This window comes from Arvicola amphibius, chromosome 9 (assembly GCF_903992535.2).
Source record: "Arvicola amphibius chromosome 9, mArvAmp1.2, whole genome shotgun sequence".
In the NCBI taxonomy this organism is placed as follows: Eukaryota; Metazoa; Chordata; class Mammalia; order Rodentia; family Cricetidae; genus Arvicola; species Arvicola amphibius.
In genome coordinates this window covers 19,796,641-19,817,106 of record NC_052055.2, presented here as the reverse complement: position 1 = coordinate 19,817,106, position 20,466 = coordinate 19,796,641, and the positions used below count along the sequence as shown (strand labels likewise).

The 20,466-nt window shown below is 45.1% G+C and overlaps 1 protein-coding gene across 1 annotated transcript in view; it reads right to left on the bottom strand.

Moving 5' to 3' along the window:
- Positions 1-20,466, bottom strand: part of Fer1l6 (fer-1 like family member 6) — a 113,882-nt gene that overhangs the window by 6,667 nt on the left and 86,749 nt on the right. The window contains 10 exon segments of the mRNA XM_038342996.1: positions 3,782-3,945; positions 5,318-5,559; positions 8,004-8,102; positions 8,498-8,586; positions 9,378-9,520; positions 11,424-11,584; positions 12,852-13,022; positions 16,956-17,083; positions 18,752-18,877; positions 19,761-19,892. Coding sequence (XP_038198924.1) covers positions 3,782-3,945; positions 5,318-5,559; positions 8,004-8,102; positions 8,498-8,586; positions 9,378-9,520; positions 11,424-11,584; positions 12,852-13,022; positions 16,956-17,083; positions 18,752-18,877; positions 19,761-19,892 — 1,455 coding nt within the window.

The following is a 20,466-nucleotide window of genomic DNA, read 5'->3' as shown; positions in this document are numbered from 1 at the left end:
AAGGGCTTAGGAACCACTTTATTTTTTATTTTTTAAATCTTTTGGGGAAGGCAAACATCAAAAAAGTTAGCATCCTAGCCTGGGGCTGTAATGCTACCTGGGAGGCTGAAGCTAGAGTTCAGCAAAGCTGGCATGGACAATTTAGGGGAACTAGAGACCTTGTGTGCATTCGAGTAAATCAGAGAAAGAGGCGTGGTGGACGTGTGAACAAATCTACTGCTACTTCTGAGGGGAGGTGGCCCAACTCTATCATCTACCTCATTCCAAGTCCCAAAATGTCTCTTGTAATGAAAATTTACAGGTACTCCCCCCAACCCCAACCCCACTCATCACAACAAACCAATGGCCACTCCAGTCACTGGATTCATCTAGAAGGAATTTGGACTAGTTATCATTTACCTGGAAACTAGGTACGGAGTGGCTTGTAACTGCTCGGCACTGTAACGACGGTGGGGTGGTGGGGGATGTTTCTGTCTTTGTAACCGCTTGTGGTGCTTGTCAGGTTAAACTACCACTTAGCATGTTGGCTAGTCTTATGTCAACTTGATGCAAACTAGAAGGATTTTGAAAGAGGAAGAACCGAGAAAACACCCCCACCAGACTGGCCTGTGGGCAAGCCTGTGGTACATTTTCTTGATTGGTTATTGATGTGGAAGGGCCCAGATCACTGCGGGTGGTGCCACTCCCTGGACTGGTCGTCCTGGGTGCTTTAAAAAAGCAGGCTGAGCAAGCCAGTAAGCAGCAGTCTTTTCTGCTCCAGTTCCTGCCTCCAGGTTCCTGCCCTGAGTTCCTGCCATGGCTTCCCTCAGTGATGGATTTATAAGCCATAAAGTGAAATAAACCCTTTCCTCCAAAAGTTGCTTTTGGTAATGAAGCTTTTTTTCACAACTATGGAAACCCTAACTAAGTAACCAAACTTTTCACCTCTATTCTCTTTGTAGATAGGTTTTCTAGTTCAGGAATCGGTTTTCTTTTGGAGATAACGTCTTAGCCCTCCTTGGAGAAGATAACTGATAATCTCAGGGCCAGGCTTGACATCCCTCCTGCATTGATTTTTTTCCAGAAAGGGAAGTACTGTACAATGATCAAGGCCAAGGAATTTAGGAGGGGACTGCTTGGGTTTAAACCATGTCCTTCCTTGACCAGCCATGTTGGAGCTGTGTGATAACCTCCCTATGCCTGCCTTCCTTATCTACAAAATAATAAAATATGGATAAACATAAATAGGATTATATATAAATACCCCTATATAAGATATAATATACATTATATGCATATATGTATACATATATAATATATATCATGAGGCTTAGCAGGTGAATGAATTTATAACCGTTAAGTGTTTAGTTCTATGGGAAACACTGACGCCCACACAAGTGACACGAAGCAGAGACTAATGATTCAGAGCTCCGTCACTTCGGTCCCATCACTTGTACATGACAGAGACTCAAAGACAGGCAGGCTGTGGAGAAAGTAGCATGGCCAAAGGGAAGCTTGAGTTCTTTGTGGATAAAGCACGCTGGCTTGGGAAAAGAAGAAGCAGGCTAGCTCTGTGACTAGTTGGAGCTGGTACCCTTGACTAAACATGACCATTTGAGGCTGGTCTCTGCAGGGGCAGTGATGCAGAGGTCAGAGAGCAGAGGCGGGGACTCAGGCTTCCACAGTAACAAGTGATCCCCACACTGTCGATGCATATTTTCAGCCCTTCATGAGCTGTCGGGCACAGCCAACTGTTACTAGCAATACTTGACATTGTGACAGACAGATCATTCTCCACCGTGTCAGCTGGAAGCTAGAGGCTGCTTTTCTAGTTTGTCTTCTCAAGGGACAGCAAGCTCCTTGGGACCAGCGTCTGTTTCCTATTCAACAATCAGGGATACCCCTAGGGAAGCCCTGTCAGGAGGATACTCCTTGTAACTACTGAGATAAAATGAATAGCTGATAGAATAGCTAGATGACCCATACTCAAAAAAAGAAAGAAAGAAAGAAAGCTCACAGTAAACAGAAGTGAGGCACATGTAATTAATAGCTCTTAACTTAATAAACAGCCTTGATGACAGATTGCCAAAGTCCGTTATCATGGTCAGTTCACCAGAACTATTGTCTATAACTGATCTGCAGATCAGGGTCCACGGCCATATTTTCAGGCTGGACACTTCCTGACTTAAGGCTGGCAAGAGCACATAAGAATGACCTCACCTGGATCTTGCTGTTAGGAGTGTGGTATGCCGGGCCTCCCCATACACTGTAGAAGGACCGTCCATGTAACAGCTTTTTAGGGGATTCTTGTATACATTAAACTTCCTTAAGGGGGCTCAGAGACTCAGTGGTTTATCTTAAGTTCCATGTGCAAGGTCCTGACTTGAGAGCATGTATTTAGATTCGGAAAGCAATTTTCTTTCTATGGGATTGTGGTGATTTGATTGATTGCCTATAGGCTCTGGCATTTGAGCACTTGGTCTCCAGTAGGTGGCGCTGTTTAGGAAGGTGGTACAGCCTTGCTGGAGGAAGTATGTCACTGGGGGTGGGCTCTGAGAGTGTATGGACATGCCTCACTTCCAGCCCACTCTCTGTTTCGTGTTTGTGGTTGAAGGAGTGATCTCTCTGCTTCAGCTGCCATGCCTACCCCACCACGGTCTACGCCTATTCCTCTGGAACCATAAGCTAACATAAACGCTTCCTTCCACAAGTTTCTTTCAGCCATTTTAATGCAGCAACAGAACAGTAACGGAAACAATGAAAATTCCAGTGCTCCTATTTAAAGAATTTCCACTCGTGGTTTCCCTGTTAGCCCATTTCCTCATTTTCTTCCTCCATCTCTGCCTTTCCCTCCTTAGCCTCTCTGTCTGGGATTGATCCCCTCAAACAATAGTCTCAACTCCTAATCTCTGGGTCCATAACCAGCATAGAATTATAGTACAGTTATCTCTCAGTAGGTTCTCCAGGGACATAGAAGACCCGGGGTGGCTGGTACCTCAGTTTCCTCACCAATACCAACAGGCCACAGGGAACTAAACTAAGAGTAGACGAGAGAAGAAAATGCTTCAGAAAGAGTAGATACCAGGGCATCAGGCCAGCAGCTTCCAGGGGCTCCCTTGCTCACACCCACTGAATGTAGAGCAGGGAAAGGCTAGCAGGGGAGAGTCCTGCTGCCTGCCTCTGTACCTTGGTCCAGCTTACCCGAGCACTCACGCCCACAAGCCCTTTGTCCCTACAAAGGACCAATGGGGTGAGGGGGTGGGGTTCAAAGAATGTAAAATAGAAACAACCTGCCCATAGCTTTAAAAGACCGTGGTGGTCCAATATGGGCCAATATGGACCAAATTAGTCATGCAGAAGAGAGAGAAAATGTCCCTACCAGCTAGTCCCCTCTTTTGGAAGTTGCAAAAGGATGGGCTGATGTTAAAACTGGGACCCATATTTAAAGGTGAAGGATTGAGGAAATTACTCTCGACTTGTGCATTAGCCACGGTTTTATGCATAATTTCAAGAAACGTTTAAAAAATTAATGCCAGGGGCATGAGTTCAGGTGAAAAGAGGGAAAATCACCCCAATGGAGACAGCTTATAAATCAAGTAGGCTGCGATATGAAAGGATTATTAATGCATTTAAAAAGCTTTAGAAAGTCTAGCTTCTTGGCTGGATCTTTGATTCAAGGGCTCTAAAAAGTCACTTCAAAGCACTTAACCGGAAGCTCACAAAATGGCTCGCCGAGAGAGCTCAGGGTCCCCTGATCACCCCCACCACCAGCAGCCCATCTCCTACAGCCGCCGCCATTTACCGTGAGCTCTTTGCTTTTTGCAAAAGGCCACCAGCCGCGCACGCGCTTTTGCTGGAATATGGAGATCTTGTTCTCCTCGCTTGCGTTTTCAAACTTGGACAGATCGCAGGCTTTTGCAGATTTGGCTGCCCGAGGGAAGCTGTTGAGATTCATTTCCAGGGAGCCTGCGAAGAGATGTCCCTAACAGTTACGGAGGGCTTTCCCGTCACTGTGGATCAGCACGGACTCCTACGCTCACTTGCCAGCCGTCCCCTCAGCCTTACATCGCCTGTGAGATGTGCTAGCTAGATGAGTAGGTATAAATGGGATGGACCATGTGGCCCGCCAAGATTAATATCACAGCAGCAGGTCGACGGCAGAACCTGAAGTCACATGAAGCTTCGGGCTTCAGTTTGGAGGGATGTGACTACAGGGCATCTTCCAAGTTCCTTGGATTATGGACCCAGCTTGGTCAGGTTTGTTGTACTTCAGTACTGATCTCCCCCATAAGAGTCCCCATATAGCATCTTCAGGTCACAGTCAAAGTTCTTCCACCTTTGCATCTACCCTCTAGGATAGAAGAGGACCTCCTAGTTCCCTGCAGTGTTGCTTCAAGGTAAGATATTGTCATAAAGAGGTTGTGTGTCTCACTTTGATGACTTTCCTATTATAAAGTAACATTTGTAAAATGTGAAACTTTAGAGCGTGTACATCAGCTTTATATATTATATATTTTATCATATATATGATAAAATATATAATATATAAATATAATATATATTATATGTTATATAATATATATAATACATAATATATATATTCTATTATCCAATCTCACCAAACTGGCCATGGCACTATATAGTAGTGCCTAGCCCCAGCCTGCCTGTGCCTCCTGTACATATAACTGTGCATCAAAGAAACAAGATTTTCCTCCCGTGTTCTGTTTTGCTTAGTGCATCTCCTCCAACTTTCCAAATCACTGATGGTTTCAGCATTTTTATGGTGACAGCATTGTTGTTGTTCACTGAGGACCTGTAGTGGGCTCTTTTTCTTAAAGATTTATTCTATTACTTTATTTTACACGTTTGTGTGTGGACCTGAACATATGGATGTACACCACAGTTGTGCAGGTGCCTGTGCAGGGCATCCAGTGCCCTGGAACTGGAGTTTGAGGTGGTTGTGAGCCTCCTGATGTGGCTGCTGGGAACCAAACCCAGGGTCCTCTGCGAGCGCCGCATGAGCCCTTGACTGCTGAGCCACCTCCCCGGCCCCTCTGGTTGGTCATAACCCATCAGTAACGAACTCAAAAGTTTCGCTGTTTCTTAGTGTTAAATAGAGACCAACTTGCCTGAATGTGTTAGGTGCCTTTCATGTGCACAGACTATAATTTTGCCAGTTCCCTAGTAATGGCTGGTTGGACTGCTGATATTTTTTTTTTTTTTGTAACCACAAATAGCACTAAAATTATTGTGCTCATTACAAAGTCACACTCAACTCTCTAAAAGCCAGGGCGACATTCTTAGCATTCATATGTGCTTGAGAAGGCCCCCGGCTTACCGAGGAAGTCATCTGAGGAGAGTCTTTCAAAATCCCAGACCTGCAACACCAGCACGGCTGGAGTCTTGCACTCCATCTTCTCCAGGGAGAAGATGTTCTCCCGCTTGGTGATGACCATCTGCTTTTCAGCTGGAAGATACTGGAACGGAAACAGGAAACGCCAGTTGAAGTTCCCTTCTCCAGTCAGGGAATTGTAGTGCACATCCGTCTCCTGCCTGTCATCCTCCAAACCCTTGATCCACCTGCGTAAAGAGAAGGAGTGCGTTACTGGGGATCAAGAGTGAAGTAACCAGCCTGCGCCACAGCCTCCTGTCATAGGTAGCGGGGCTAGACAGGAGTTTCCATTTTGATATGAAAGAGAAAAACCTGGGATCAAAAGGAAGACATTCCAAAGCAGGCTGCATAAGTGTCTTTGATTGTTTATAGATCAGACGCTCTGCGCAATTAATATAGAAAATAGGACGTGAATGTTCGGCTGGAGCCCCTGTCGTGCTGGGAGTCCTCTTTGTAAGGACTGCCGTCTCCACTCCAGAGTTTCGGAACAAGATTACATTGAAGCCTCTAAAATCGGGTGGTTAGACCTGCTGTCGTGGCTGGGACTCAGATGTCCCTCCTCCCTCGCTCTGGGTCCTGACAGTGCAGTGGGTTTGGGGTCACTGTGTACAGGGATAGGAGTGTATGTCAGGGAGTAGATGGGCTGCCCACAGCCATTCAGCTTCCAAATTCTGTCTGCACCCACTCACATGTGGCCACAGGTCAGACATCTGACCTGTTCATGTCTTACACTGTCTGTAAATGTTGAAGTTGATTGGGGCTTCTGGTTCACAGGGCTGAGGAATTACATACATAACACACCTCTTAAGGACCTTGGGGACTCAGATAATCTGTGATATTCTTTCTTCTCACTGTTATCCATTGCTTTTTCCTCCATGCTAAGAATAATGCAAGCTATATGTAGCATCCCCTCGTCCTTCATCCATGGTTAGCTAACTCAGAAAACAAGTGCTTTTTATTCAAACTAATTGAGAATTCAAACAACTTGTTTTCTTTTTTTTTTCAAAAGATTTATGTTTATTATTTTTCATTATGTGTATGTATGTGTCTGTGTGTGGGTGGGTAAGCACAAGTGTGTGCCAGTGTCCAAGGAGGCCAGCGGTGTTGAATTCCCTGGAGTTGAAGTTACAGGTTCCTCTGGGCTGCCAGATGTGGGCACTGGGAACTGAACTCAGGTCCTCTGGAAGAGCAGTATATGCTCTCAATGCTGAGCCCAAGCCACCTGTACCCCTTCCCCGCCCCTCCCCCCCAGGGAAGATGAAAACCTTCTCTTCACAGGGGAGTGGTACCCTTTGGGTTTGGGCACACTTAGTTAGCTAAAGACACAAGAAAATGTCAGTGAGATAAAACAGAGGGATGAGAAGGGGACAACACCCTGAACTATTAACAGCTGGAGGGAAGGACCCTGAGCTTCCAAACCCTGAGAAGTGAGAGGCCAACGTAGGAGGAAACGGGAAGAATATACAGCTGCGTGGGAGAGAGAGAGAGAGAGAGAGAGAGAGAGAGAGAGAGAGAGAGAGAGAGAGAGAGAGAGAGAGAGAGAGAGAGAGAGAGCGAGAGCCTGCAGGAGGAGGGGCAGCCATGTCAGGAGCTCCCTAGAGCACCAGAAGAGAAAGACTGATTAAAAAGACAAATCCAGGTGAACCATTGGAATTAGCAATGGGAGGCCTGTGTTTGTGCCGTGCTGGGGAGGGAGCCCTGTGTTTGTGCCGTGCTGGGGAGGGAGCCAGGCCCAGGCAGATGAAGGATGAGGGAGAGGAGAACAAACATGAACACCTTCTATACATCTTAGTGGCCAGGACTGGAAGTTTCCAAACTCTTCCAGAAGCCTTCCATATTGTGAGCAATGATAAAAATATCACTCTACAGAACACATTAATCTTTCCTGAATGTGATTGGAAAGCAGTTTCAGATGATTTGAATTCCGTTCTTCAAATACTATTCTGCTACTTCAATTACTCCTTCTTTGTCATATTTCATTCCTCTATTCTCATTCTGGAAAAAATGAGAATTTTGAACCACCGTATATTTAGAGCACACAAGGTGCTTCTTGCTCAAGAATGGCAGAGGACTGTCACCATGAGGCTGTGATCAGTTAAAATCTGATCTGTCCTCACCTGCTCCCTGACTGGGGCCTGAAGGGAAGCTGGCTCAAGTTATAAGCGAGATATTGAATGCTTCACCCCAGGGTCCTAAGTGAGGATCTATTTTCAGTAAATAGTGAATTTCCCAGCAAATGGGAAGGCCTAAATTCCAGCCTTCGCATTAGCTTTAGGAATGCTAATGCTAAACACATGGCTCCTCCCTCTATAACACTCAAGTTGCCCTGCCTGTTTCAGTTGAAAGGCAGATGTACTTTTAACAACACTTAAGAGGCTAGTCATCCAACATGTAACTGAAAGATAGTTCAATAAGATTTACTCACTGAAAATGTTTTTTTTATATAAAGTAATTCTTAGCAAAATGAACAAACAAGACAAAGTTTTCACACAGAAAGATGACCTTACCTAACTCAAAACAGGATGGGTCCTTCTGTGGAACGTGGGTAGCAGCTCCCATGAGGCACAGACTGGCCAGAGATTGAAGAGGGGGAGATGGAGAAAGGAAGAATGGAACTTGTGGGGGACCTTACCCTTTGACATAAATATCACTTGATTTTTGACCCGTGAAGATATTCTCGTCTTCTAAGATGACATCTTCAGTATTCCAGATGGTCACCCTCAACTCATATCTGGGGTGAAGAAACACAGCGTTAGGTAAATGACCTTGAAACAGAGCCAATAAGCATTTGGTTTCTGGAAGCCTTGAGTTTGTCAAGTCCTTAGTATCAGCACTGGAGGTTGGTCTGTCAGAACCATGTAGCTCCACTGGAGATCTCAGGTTCACCAGGATATGGGTAGGGCAGGGTAGCTTCTCCTTCTATGGGCCAGCATCATCCAAATGAAAAGCTTGAAATGCAGAAGCCTCTGCTTCACCCATCTCCATCACGACAACCCACGTACCGCTGTTAGCGGCCAGGCAGAGAGCAAGGTGTGAATGCTAACTAGCCTATCATCTCCCATCTCAAATCCTATCATCTCTTATTCCGGGACCATGGTCTCCTCCCCTCAGGAAGGGCAGACTTACCCTTTGGGCTTCCTTGGTGAAATGTCAACGGGAGGTCCAAGCTGAGGTGTATCTTTGGGAAACATGTCTACCCACATCTGAAGACGGCCCTTGTCAACAAAAGATTTCCTTTAGCTTTGAGACATGAAAATCGACCATTCATAGTTTTCAAACATCCTTTTAAAGAAATGGCTGTTAGATATGATTTGGTGTCTTTGATACATGTGGCCTATTTGTTAACAACAGTAGAGGCATCTCCCCGCCTTCCTTGTTTCCATTCTTCCTCCCTCACTTCCTTCTTTGAGCTAGATTCTCTTATAGCCTAGGCTGACTGTGAACACACTATGTACTTAAAGCTGGCCTTGAACTCTTGATACAGCTGCTTCAACCTTCCAAAGTCTGAAATTAAAGGCATGTACTACCATGCCTGGGATAACATATTTTTATTAACAATTTACTAATGCATAAGTTAAGAGCCAAGGAAAGGCAAGAACCTTTATTGAGCCTCTACCCTGCAGCGGACATGGCACTGTGCACTTCATGCACGCTGTGTCTTCAACTCTTGCTCATCAGTTAAGTTTCAAAGTTTCTCAAATGTCCGAGTTCTTCCAAAGAACTTTGATAATTCAAATTATAAAAATGAAAACAAAACAAAAACCAAAAGCAGCACTTCCCAGTTAAGTTACAGACCCCGTGAACTCTACTAAACCTAAATATCATGCCAGGCTCCTTAAGACAGATTTGGGGGTTCAATGGACCCCTTTATCATCTTCCCAATGTAGGCACATTTAATAAACTTTTCTTTGCTTTTCACTGTGACTTTGGTTGATATGCCTACCGAGGATGTGTCACCAACCCAAACTCCCTTAAGCTCTGGCCTTCATAAAGCTGGGAAAGCTACCTGCTCCAGTCCCGGTTTATCCTTGTGGTACAATGGCCGTGTTTCTATGTGCTCGGGAACCAGTTTACACCCGACCTCAGGGATGTCCTCCCAAGAGTGCAACACCTTGAGGGCCAAGTGTTCATAAGACTCCACCATCTCCTCTGCAGGGAGCAAAGACAAGGAAAGAGGCTTGTTAGATGCCGTTCTTCCAAAGAGTGAGGGCCGTGGGAGCTTTCTTAAGTTCTTCCTGTAACGATCTATCCTAGAGATACTAGGGGATAGGAACAAAAGAAAATGGAACACACAAAGAGCTGGAGGCAGCATGGTATGAAAGAGAAAGACTGAACGTAGACAGAGACCTGAGATGAGTCAATGGATAGAAGACAGAGACAGCAATAACACCCTAGAGTGGGGATTCGGAACACACACACACACACACACACACACACACACACACTCAACCAGATCCCTGGAGATTCCCCCAGACCAGAAAAGATAGATGCCAGACACTAAAGGTATGTTTGTGGATGTCTTTACTTTCCCTGGGATCTCCCAACTATAAACACCTATACTTCATTCCACCAAAGGAGGTGATTCATGATTTAAAGAATAAACACAAGGAAACAGCAATAAAACACTGGTGAAAAGAATATCTCAAAGCAAGACGAAGTTATTGAAAGAACAAAGTCTTTTGACAAAGCTCATTATGGTAAAAATTGGATACGAGATAATCAAACCTGACTTTATAGAAAGGGACCACAGACACAATTGCCTGGTGGCAATAATTACATTGGTAAGAGCTGACAGAGTTAGGCAATCGATGAATAAAATCTTTGTCTTAAAGTTTAATCCCTCAGGAACTGACCTTATGAACATAATTTCAGATTTTTAGTGGGAAAATCCTAACTATTCAATCATTGTTCAATCAAATGTAAACTTTTGACCAAATAATTACATCACTGCAAGAGTATATTGTGAAGAAGATTTTTTTTTCAGCAGAAATCCACATCAGCATGCCACCAATAACACTGTCTGAACAGCAATAACTCCGCAGGCAAGAACCTGCGGTGTGTTCTTGGGTCCAAAATAATGAAGTAAAAAGAAATAAAAATGGTGGAAGCCAATGGTGTGAAGCAGCCTCTACCACCTTAGCTTGACCCTGTAGTAAAAGCGTGGAGACGCTATACCAGAATTGTGCTGTGCCATTAAAAATGCCTTCCCCACGCATCCCAAATCTGTGGTAGCTTCTTTGGGATCTTCGGGGTATGTCCCATGATACTCGTGGAAAAACATGCGTCTTTCGATGCTAAGACAGTTGAGTACAGCACATGTAGGGTGGTGGCTGGTACCCAGTGTTTTGCACTGTATAATATTTACTGAAGGCAATTGTTTGCTTTGCACATTTGCAAGTCCTTAACAATTAACGCTCGCCTGCGGCAGAGTTAGCAGAACTTTGTGATTGTGAGTGCTTGTCATTAGCCTAGTTGGTCTTCCATTTTTCCTTCTGGGAGCACAGTTACTTTTGTAATCACATGACCCTGTGTCCCCAAACCTCAAACACTTTGAGAACAGCCTCCTTTTCTCTTTCTTTCTTTTTTTTTTAAAAAAAACAAAACAAAACAAAACAAAAACAAAAACAAAAACAAAACAGCTGTGTTCTTGCCAGCCACAAGGTCACCGACCACAGGCACTGTGAGAAGGCAGAGAAGGGAACCAGAGCTCCGTGCTTATGGGAATGTGGGAAACCTAGGACAGCCCCCAGGAGGCAGCGTGCAGATGCCTTCAAAGATTAAAACTTGAATTGTTTAATTCAGAAATCGTACTCCTGAGCACATACGCGAAGGAATGAAGTCAGCACACGGAGATGGCATCTGTACCCCGCGTCATTTGGAGCAGCCAAGGAACAAAAGTCACCTAACCGTACATTAACTGATGAACTGCTGAAGAAGTGTGGTATGTGTGCACCATGGAATAGTACTACAAAGGGGATTAAAAATCCTATCATTCATGACAAAACAAAAGAAAAAGAACAGCCGCCATCAGCAGATCACGGCCGGGAGTTACCGGAGTCTTCCTCTACGAAGGCTGTTTTCCCGGAAAAGACCTTATTGCCGATCTGTATCTTCCCAGGACGAAAGTGCGGCCCGTCCAGCTTGTTGTCTTTGCAGAGCTTGGTTAGGATCTCTGTGGGTTTAGACGCGTCCCTCCAGGCGTTGTACCCTTCTCTGAGAAGTGGAGGAAGGACAGATGAAGTGAGGCTGGCTGCCCTCTAAGGGATCACCCTCTGAGACCCCCAATAAAAGCTCAACTCAAGTGTGACTGTGCGGTATTCTTCACACCGGCTCACCCATGTCTACGCCTGGGCTAGTGTGCTTTTGGCCTTGTTCCCTTTTCTTCTCTTTCTAGTCAAGCATCTTTTCATTTATATGAACAGCTTGCATGTCAGACAGGGCCTGTAAGCAGCTTGACTTAAAGACGGTTTGCAGGAAATGTCGAGTATTTTTTTTAAGTGATAACTCTTCTTAAAACAACACCAAAATGAAATTCACTCGGGCCAGTCTCTTTTCCCGCTGCTGTGGGGTCCAGGCCAGTTTAACTGCTGTGTGCCACTTAAGAGCAGAGCGCAGCTTGTTACCTCACTGTCTCTCCTCCTGTCCCCTCCCTTCCCTCACACAACTCGTCTTAAAGACTCTTGTCTCAGGCAGAAGGTTTTGAATTACAGAATGAAACTACAATGAATGTCTATATTTTCCTAGCTGTAATTTGTAAGATTTTGCTTAAAAATTATAATCAGATTCAACATACTTAAAAAAAATATCAAGCTGGTAGCCTACATTTAAAACTAAAGTGGAATTGCTAATCTTTGTAAGGAGTGTTGGTTCCTTTAATCCCAGCACTCAGGAGGCAGAGGTGGGCAGAGGCGGGCAGATCTCTGTGAGTTCGAGGCCAGCCTGGTCTACAAGAGCTAGTTTCAGGACAGGCCCCAAAGCTACAGAGAAACCTTGTCTCGAAAAACAAACAAACAAACAAACAAACAAACAAGAACGTTGGTTCCACTCTTCCTTCAGTTACAGACTCCCCCAGCGAGTTCTGGGGGAACCGACGAGATACTCCATGCAAAGCTCTGGAAACAGCGAGCCCTAAGCACACACTGCTGTTGTTTATAGACTGCCCAGACGCTGAGGTTTGCATTGTATTAACCCTTCATCCTTCATCCAGCACCACCCCCCAGGGAATCCCGACCAGCGACACAGGTGAACACACATGCACTCCACAGCCTGGCTCTCTACTCTTGAAAAACCCATCCTGGGTTTTAAATTGGAGCTGCTTTCCCAGCCACATTGGCCTTCAAACACATGGAACAGTCGCCGCAACCCAGCTCTGCTGATATGTCTGCCTTCCTAGAGGTGGATAAACGCATGCGCGGCCCAGATCCCCGCAAGACTGCGGCCCTGGGACACCCACCGAGTCTCCACGGGAGAAAGAGCTTACATTTCATACTGGCTCTGCAGACCGCAGACGGCTCTGTGTTTGCTGTAGAAACGGTTCTCCAAGTCGATCTTGGTCTCCCCGATGAGGTCGTCTGACCCAATCATGTCATGGTCATAGATCAGGACGGAGAGCAGGGACTCATTTGGGAAAGTGGCTTGGATTTCAAATGACCTGAGTCCAAGCAGAGGGCTGGGAGTCAGCAGTGTTTGGCAGTATGGAGCTCCATCAGCTTCCTTTCAGTTAGCTAACTCTCAGGGTGGATGCTCTGGCTGGACCAGAAATTCAGTCAGCACTGACAGGAATCTGTGTACTTTATTATCCACGTAAGGTACTTATAGTTCCTTTGTCAAATTTCAATAGACAATGATCTGCCTTTTGACCAGCTATATCTGAGAGTTGTTTATTCAGGACTTTGGCCTGATTTTCAATCTGATTTTGGACCGGAGCTTTCTGGCTATTAAATATTGGGGATGTTAATTAAACTCTTTCACCCTCCTTGAATGAAAACGAGAATGAACAGGACTTCTTTACAACACAGTGTAGTGGTTAGGTGAGGCTGATCATACAACACACACATTTTACTCCCTGGTTTTCAGCTCAGACCCAGTAAGAATATCTTTATTCTTTTCTGTCACCACTTTATCAAGGAACACCAGCTGGAGCTCTCAAAAAGAAAACCTTGCTGATGGAAACAAAGAATCGCAGGCTGTCTCCACAAGACTAAGCACCTTGAGAACAGAATACCATCCTCTGATTTCTGCCACGCTGGAGCTGGAGCTTGGCCTGCAGAGACTACATATTTAATGGCTGTTGCTTTGAGAAATCTATAGCCAATCCCTCTATTTTATAGATAAGGAAATTAAAATCTAGAGAACCTAAGTAAAGAATCATAAATCAGCCCTTCCTGGAACTTGTGATGGGATCCTGAGTCTAGTGTAACAGAGAGACTGCAAACCATCTAGGAGACAATTACCACCACCACCACCACCACCACCACCCCCACAGTGAGAAAAACAGGCGGTTTACAGTGCCAGGCATTATAATTGATGGAGTCGGCTCTAAAAGGCCCAGGCTGCACAGGTGCTCTGCCGGGATGAAATCCAGGTGTTCTTCATCTGTTAAGCATGGCAGTGCCTTCAAATCCTGGCTTCTAGGTTGCCATGGCTATTCTGGAGGTACATCAGGAAGCAAGCACCCAACATCCATCACTCAGTTTTGCTATTACCTTGGTAACCACTGGGAAGGGCTTAATAAGGGCTTCACGGACCCTGGCAATGATGACAGAGGATGCGACAGCTCTGGGCCTTCTCATCAAGCTGTGCTCATAGTTTGACCTTGCCTGAATTTTAACTGGAGCTCTCCAAATTCCAAAGGGTTTGTGAAACCACCGTACTAAGACTGGATTCCTGGTCTCCCTGGAACTCCTAGGTTTACATCATGTCATATGGCAGCGATAATGCCACTCCATGTAATTGCTAGAGGAAAGATCACCACATGAGCAAAAGCTGAGGCAGTGAAGGTGTGCAGAGGTTCAGAGGTTCAAAGCACAGATGCCCCACAGTTCCTTTGTCCCTTCGTTCACTTCCTAACTTCTGGCATTTGTCACAAAGCCACTGTGTGACAGACAGGTCCTAGGAGTGGAATAATTTCTAGTGGGTGAGGCACACAAGAAAGATGGCAGGAGCTGAGGGAATCATAGGCAAAGTATTGTGGGCAAGGATAGACGGGCACAGAGAGAAGTCCCTTCACCTGGAACTAGACAGCAGACAGTTCTCCTGCCTCTAGACCTGGAACTCAGCCCCACCCTTCCCTGTTTCTACAGGATATGCAACAGTGTCGTAATCCCCCATTCATTTTTCTCTCGGTAGTCATAGCATCCCTACAAAAACTGCGGAGAGCCTGACACAAGATGGATTCTCCATAACTGGGAGTGGTGTGTGTGTGTGAGAGAGAGAGGGGGGGGGTTCTTCAGGAAACCAGGAAAGTGGGCAGATGAGGGCCCAGCTAGGACTAGACCTGCAGAGGGAAGTGAGCCATCAGAGTCAGTGAGCTATTTTAGTCACCCAAGTTCAGAAATTGGGGATCCCATTGTTTTCAAGGCGATAAAGATTATGGGAAACTTTGAGAGCTGGGAAGAGCTGCCAAAGACGGTGGTCACACTCAGTGTTAGAAGGATGCAGTCCGATCAGAGCTCCCCATCAAATGAAAGAAGTTTTGTCTGGGTACCTCCTCTTTCACTCGCTCATCCATTCTTTCACAATAAATAAATATTCAGCGCTTAGTGTGTGCCAGGCGCTGTGTGCAGTGCTGGCGAGTAGCAGTGGCCTACATGATTTCAGGCACAGACAGATCTGGCCTTCAGGTAGAGAGACGATGGTGAACAAAACACAGGCAAGCAGACCTATGCCAGCAACAATAAAGGAGAAAGAGAGGCAGCTCAAGGAGCCAGGGTGTTAGCAGAAGGGGCTGTGACATCCTCATACAAACACCCCAGCAGGTGGTCCCGTCAGGAGGGGGGGGTCCCTAAGTCATGGTTTAGACACACAGCCTTCTGGGACACAGTAGGATTGAGCCAGGAATGTGTGTACAAGAGTAACTATGAAAAATGAATCCCGCCAACCACCTACGCCTGGGGAGACTATGAAAGTAGCCCCGTGAAGCTGTATGCAGGTGGGAGGCACATCCGTCACACAGACCTCTGACTTTCCAGAGCCATACAATCAGGCGGATGGAGCAAGTCTAATTTACATCTAGGAAACCGTAACGGCAAAAAAATGTAGCCATGATTACATAAGTGGCAGATCGCACTAAAGGTCATCTTTCGATCCGAGAAACAAGGGCACACTTCCCTGGTACTGTCATTTTAATCGTTCCCATTAATCCAGACAGGCTAGGTCGTTTATTGCCTCATTTCCTCAGCAGCAATAAAATCTAAGAAGCTGATGTTAATCAAATGCCATGGGGTCCAAAGTCAATAAAAATAGATATATGAATTTATAAAATGTCTGGTGGAGATTTCATCCCCTGCTCTTCGGTCCTCAGGAAGGAGAATTTAAACTTAGTTAAGCTATTGCTACAGTATCCAAGGAGGAGGGGAAGGTGGCGGATGTGAGTTGAATGGTTTGAATGTTTCACAGGTTCTTCCAAAGGAGTCTAGAGTCAGGTGTAGTTGCTGCTTTATAAAAGAGGAGAGCTCCAAGGATACAAAGTTAGCTTCACGAAGTTCCAGAGTGTATATGACAGTGAAACCCAGGTTCCAAGATCAGTGGTAGCCAGAGCCCAGACTCAAACAGGAGACACCTCTGATAAGCTATTATAAGGTCAGCTGGGTGTGACTGGAAGGATAGCTCAGTGGTTAAGGGCATTTGTTGCTCTTGCAGGAGGACCTGGGTTTGCTCCTTATAGCTCGCATTTTTAGCTATTTTCTTTTTCTTCAGCTAAGGTTCACTCTTTCCAAATCAAGTTTCAATGCAGGATGAAGCAGTGGAGGTCATTATGCCCTGTGACTTTTACAGACCATTGCAGTGAAAATTATATAGTGTCATAAGCTAGGCATTGTGAATTAAAACTGCTTGTAGCTCAATATGTGAATTCTGTAAACAGTTACTGGGCATTTGGTCCATTATTTCAAACTGTGTTTCAAGAGTAATTTGCTTTGGAAATTTTTATGATTATGATGCTTATTACTCATTTAAATAAGCATGCTCTCTCAAGCCTGAACTCAAATGCCCCTCTTGGGTTTCAGTTCTGAATATACTTCTTAACCTCTTTGTATCTTAGATGTCTTGATTGTAGGAATAAAGCTCTCGATACAGAACCGAGAGGTGGCATCTATGACCCTTCAAGGTACTTTTAAGACCTAGGAAATAGAAACAAAACTGTGTGCCTAAAGGTAACTACGTACCAAATCCCAAATAGGAAAGCTTTCTACATTTCGTGGATATTTGGTGGCTGTTATCAAGAGCACAAGTCAATATTCAATCTTCAGCTGCTATTTTACCTAAGACACCCCTCCACGTGCACCCCATTTCTGCCCGCCCTTCAGGAAGACAGCAGCAGCCAATGCAGAAAGGACAATACAACGCAACTGGGATGGCCACTGACCTTCCAAACACTGGATTCAGTTGTTTGGGGATGTATTTGTCCCGGTCTTTGATTTCTGTTTTGCCAAGTCTGAGGACGATGTAGGGGTCTGATTTGCCATCTGGATCTGCTGGGCTGAGATTAAATGCCTGGGGAGGACAAAGAAAATGACTCCCTCAAACATGTGGGGACCCTTGGGTGCCAGGTTCTATCTTGAGATGTTTTGATTTTCTGGGTCCTGAGCTTTGGAACTTTTCAAAGTTCCTTAGATTTTTAGAATGCAGCCTAGCCGGGTGGTGGTGGCGCACGCCTTTAATCCCAGCACTTGGGAGGCAGAGGCAGACGGATCTCTGTGAGTTCGAGGCCAGCCTGGTCTAAAAGAGCTAGTTCCAGGACAGGCTCCAAAGCCACAGAGAAACTCTGTCTTGAAAAACCAAAAAAAAAAAAAAAAAAAAAAAAATAGAATGCAGCCTAAGCAAAGAAGCCCTACATTGACATCCTAGTCTTGCTGATAAAAAGAACCATATTGGCATCATCTTTGTCTGCTGCCGTCTACCCAGAGGAAACCAGTTGTTGGCTCACGGTAGTGAGGAACACACTGGAGTGGGAGGTAGAAGACATGAGCCCATGTTCTAGCTCTCAGTAATTATGTCATCGTGGGCAAGTTGTTTCTGGATCTTCCTGTGAAGCCATGGCCCTAAAGACCCTGCCCAGCACCAGGGGTTCCCAAAGTCATTACCCTGTGAATCTTGCCTTTAACCATGGTTCCCTGAATGATGATGTGTTTCAGTTCATGAAGCCTAGTGCCAGGCTGGCTGGGCCTGAGGCTGTCAAAAGTGAATGCAGTGGCCTCCATGGTAGGGAGCACTAAGACATGGCATCAAAACTGAGAAACTCAGAAGTGAAGAAAGCTGAGAAACAGCCCCACATTTAAGACTGTCTCCTGCAGACAGAACAGGATAAGCATATCAAGCTACATATTTAAGAATATTCTCTAGAGATTACTGAGAGCCAAAGTTTGTAAACAGGTCACATGTCAAAGCACAATCGAAATAAGTCACTCCTCTGTTTTCCCTTGTTGAATCACTGACGTTTAATTCTTTACAGCAGTGAACTCTAATACAACCGGTATGCTTTGCTACTCCTTTGTTTATTTTTTAATTTATCTTTTTACCTTTTTATTTTTTGGTTTTTTGAAATCCAGTTTCTTTGTGTAGCTTTGGTGCCTGTCCTGCAGCTAGCTCTTACAGACCAAGCTGGCCTCGAACTCACAGAGATCTGCCTGCCTCTGCCTCCCGAGTGCTGGGATTAAAAGTACTTGCCACCACTGCCCAGCTCCTTTGTTTACTTTTATGCTTCCACTTGGAGCTAGGATGTGGTCTCCGTGAGAATGAGAGTACTGTCCTGTTCATTGCTTTATCTCCAGGACACGGAACAGGGTCTTCTTAATATCTGTTGCATAAACAAGTGATTTATCCACTCAAGAAAACAGCATATGGCCACCAAAAGGAAAGAAGTCTTGTACTGATCTGGAAAAATGTCTGTGCTATCTTGTGACGTGAGAGGAACACAGTAAAGAAATTTAATTTCTTTTTGTATGCATTTTTAGTTACTGTTTAAACACCTTTTTAGTATTTATTAAATTATTTTAAAATCAGTAGATTAGTGATTAATTAATCACTAATAAGTGATAAATACACACACACAATTACTAACAAGGTCCATGTCTTTCCATTGTTTAAGTTCATTTGTGTTGTTTTGTTATAGCAGCGTGGGTACACTAATCCACCCACTTAGACCAAAGGAGGAGGGCTTACTGCAACAATGTACACCCGGATCAGCACTTGAATGGGGTGATTGGGTGGAATTCCTTGCTGGATTCTCAGCTGCCCACTGTCCTCTGAGGTAGAATCCTCTGGGCTTTTGTAGATGCAGAAGGAGCCCTGGAACCACAGAACATAAGTCAGAAAACAGAACGGTCACATAACCCATGAAAAACCATAGTGAGCCCAGTGGTGGGAAAATGAGCACATCCCAAGTGTCTGAAGGACATGGGCTAGTGCCTCCCTTTGTCACAAGGGAGGGAAGGTGTCCTTGGGCATTATACAAACGGCGTGCCTCAGCACCTATTCGTGGTGCACTAGTGGATGGGGCAAGTATGTTAATGAATGTGCTCATCACTGGGCCGTCGCATGAGGAGTGTGGCAGATGGGACCTGCGTGCTCTTAGCTGTGAAATGCTGTGCCCAGGCTTCCCTACTATCTCCTTCTGTCCTGAGTACAGCGTCCCTCTTTCCAGATACATCAACTGAAGCTTTGGGAGGTGAAGTATATTGTTCAAGCTACAAGCTCCTACATGCCACTAGCTACTATAATAAACCAGATTCAAATCCAGGTTGGCAAACCGAATCACTCTGCTCATTTCAACACATGGTGCAGCCTATTAAAGGTCCAGCATGCGGTGGTGAACTAGATATTAGTGACTGCTTTGTAATACTGAACCCCCAAGTCTGCCGCCAAAAAAAGGGGTCTGTATTGTTTGATTTATCTTAGTTTTTCAACTGACAAGTCTGAATAGATCACATACTTAATGTGTTATAGATGGGACAGCAAAGCAAAGAACAGGTAGTGACTATGTCTTCTTACATTCCGTAGAGTGACACAAATCAAAAATATCTCCTTGTGGGGTTTCAAAGAAGGTGCTGGGTGGGCACTGAGGATGCTTCCCCTGCCCCGCCGTGTCCCATATCACAGCGCCGTTGTTAGAACTGAGTCATGGCTGACATTTATGGAGAGAGACAAGAATGGGGTCCACAAGGGAACCTGCCTTGAACTTTCCTATGACTCGGTCTCCATCCAGGCCGTGATCGTCTTCTGTGGCTTTGCCTCTGAAGAGTTCAAAGGTCTTCACCCAGTCTTCAAAATTGTTATACTCGCTCTCTAGATCACCGTCGTATATCTGTAGAGCAAAGGGAGATCGCACTCAGAGGATGGAAGATTAGTTACTCTATCACCTTTCTTTCTCATTCAGAGCTTGAAAACAAACAAAACACAGACAAACTCTTCACCGGGATGTAACAGGAATGGCCTCTGGCTCAGTTCCCAGCAGAGTCCTTGTTTCCATCTGAAACTCATGAGAACAGCCTTTCTTGACTACATTTCCGCATTCTGGTCTTCTGAATAATTTCATTTTTCTGTGTTTCCTGTTAGCCTCTACCACAGGCCCCTGACACCATGCTGATCTCTCCAAGCACACGGGCTGAGCATGCATGGGCTGAGCCCTCTGAAACCATGAGCCAAAACGAGCCCTTCCCCCAAGTTGTTCTCTCAGGTATTTAGATCAGAGTCATGCAAAAAGACCTAATACAAAAGGGTTAGCGTTGGTTTAATGAGAAAGAGCAGAATTCTCAAAAAATGACCTTGAAAAATGCCCCAGGGACAAGGTAAGTATATATTTAGAGAGAAGGGAGATTATACTAAGAAGATGGAAGGTTAATTACTCTGTCACCTTAAAGTTCATTCTCATTCAAGGT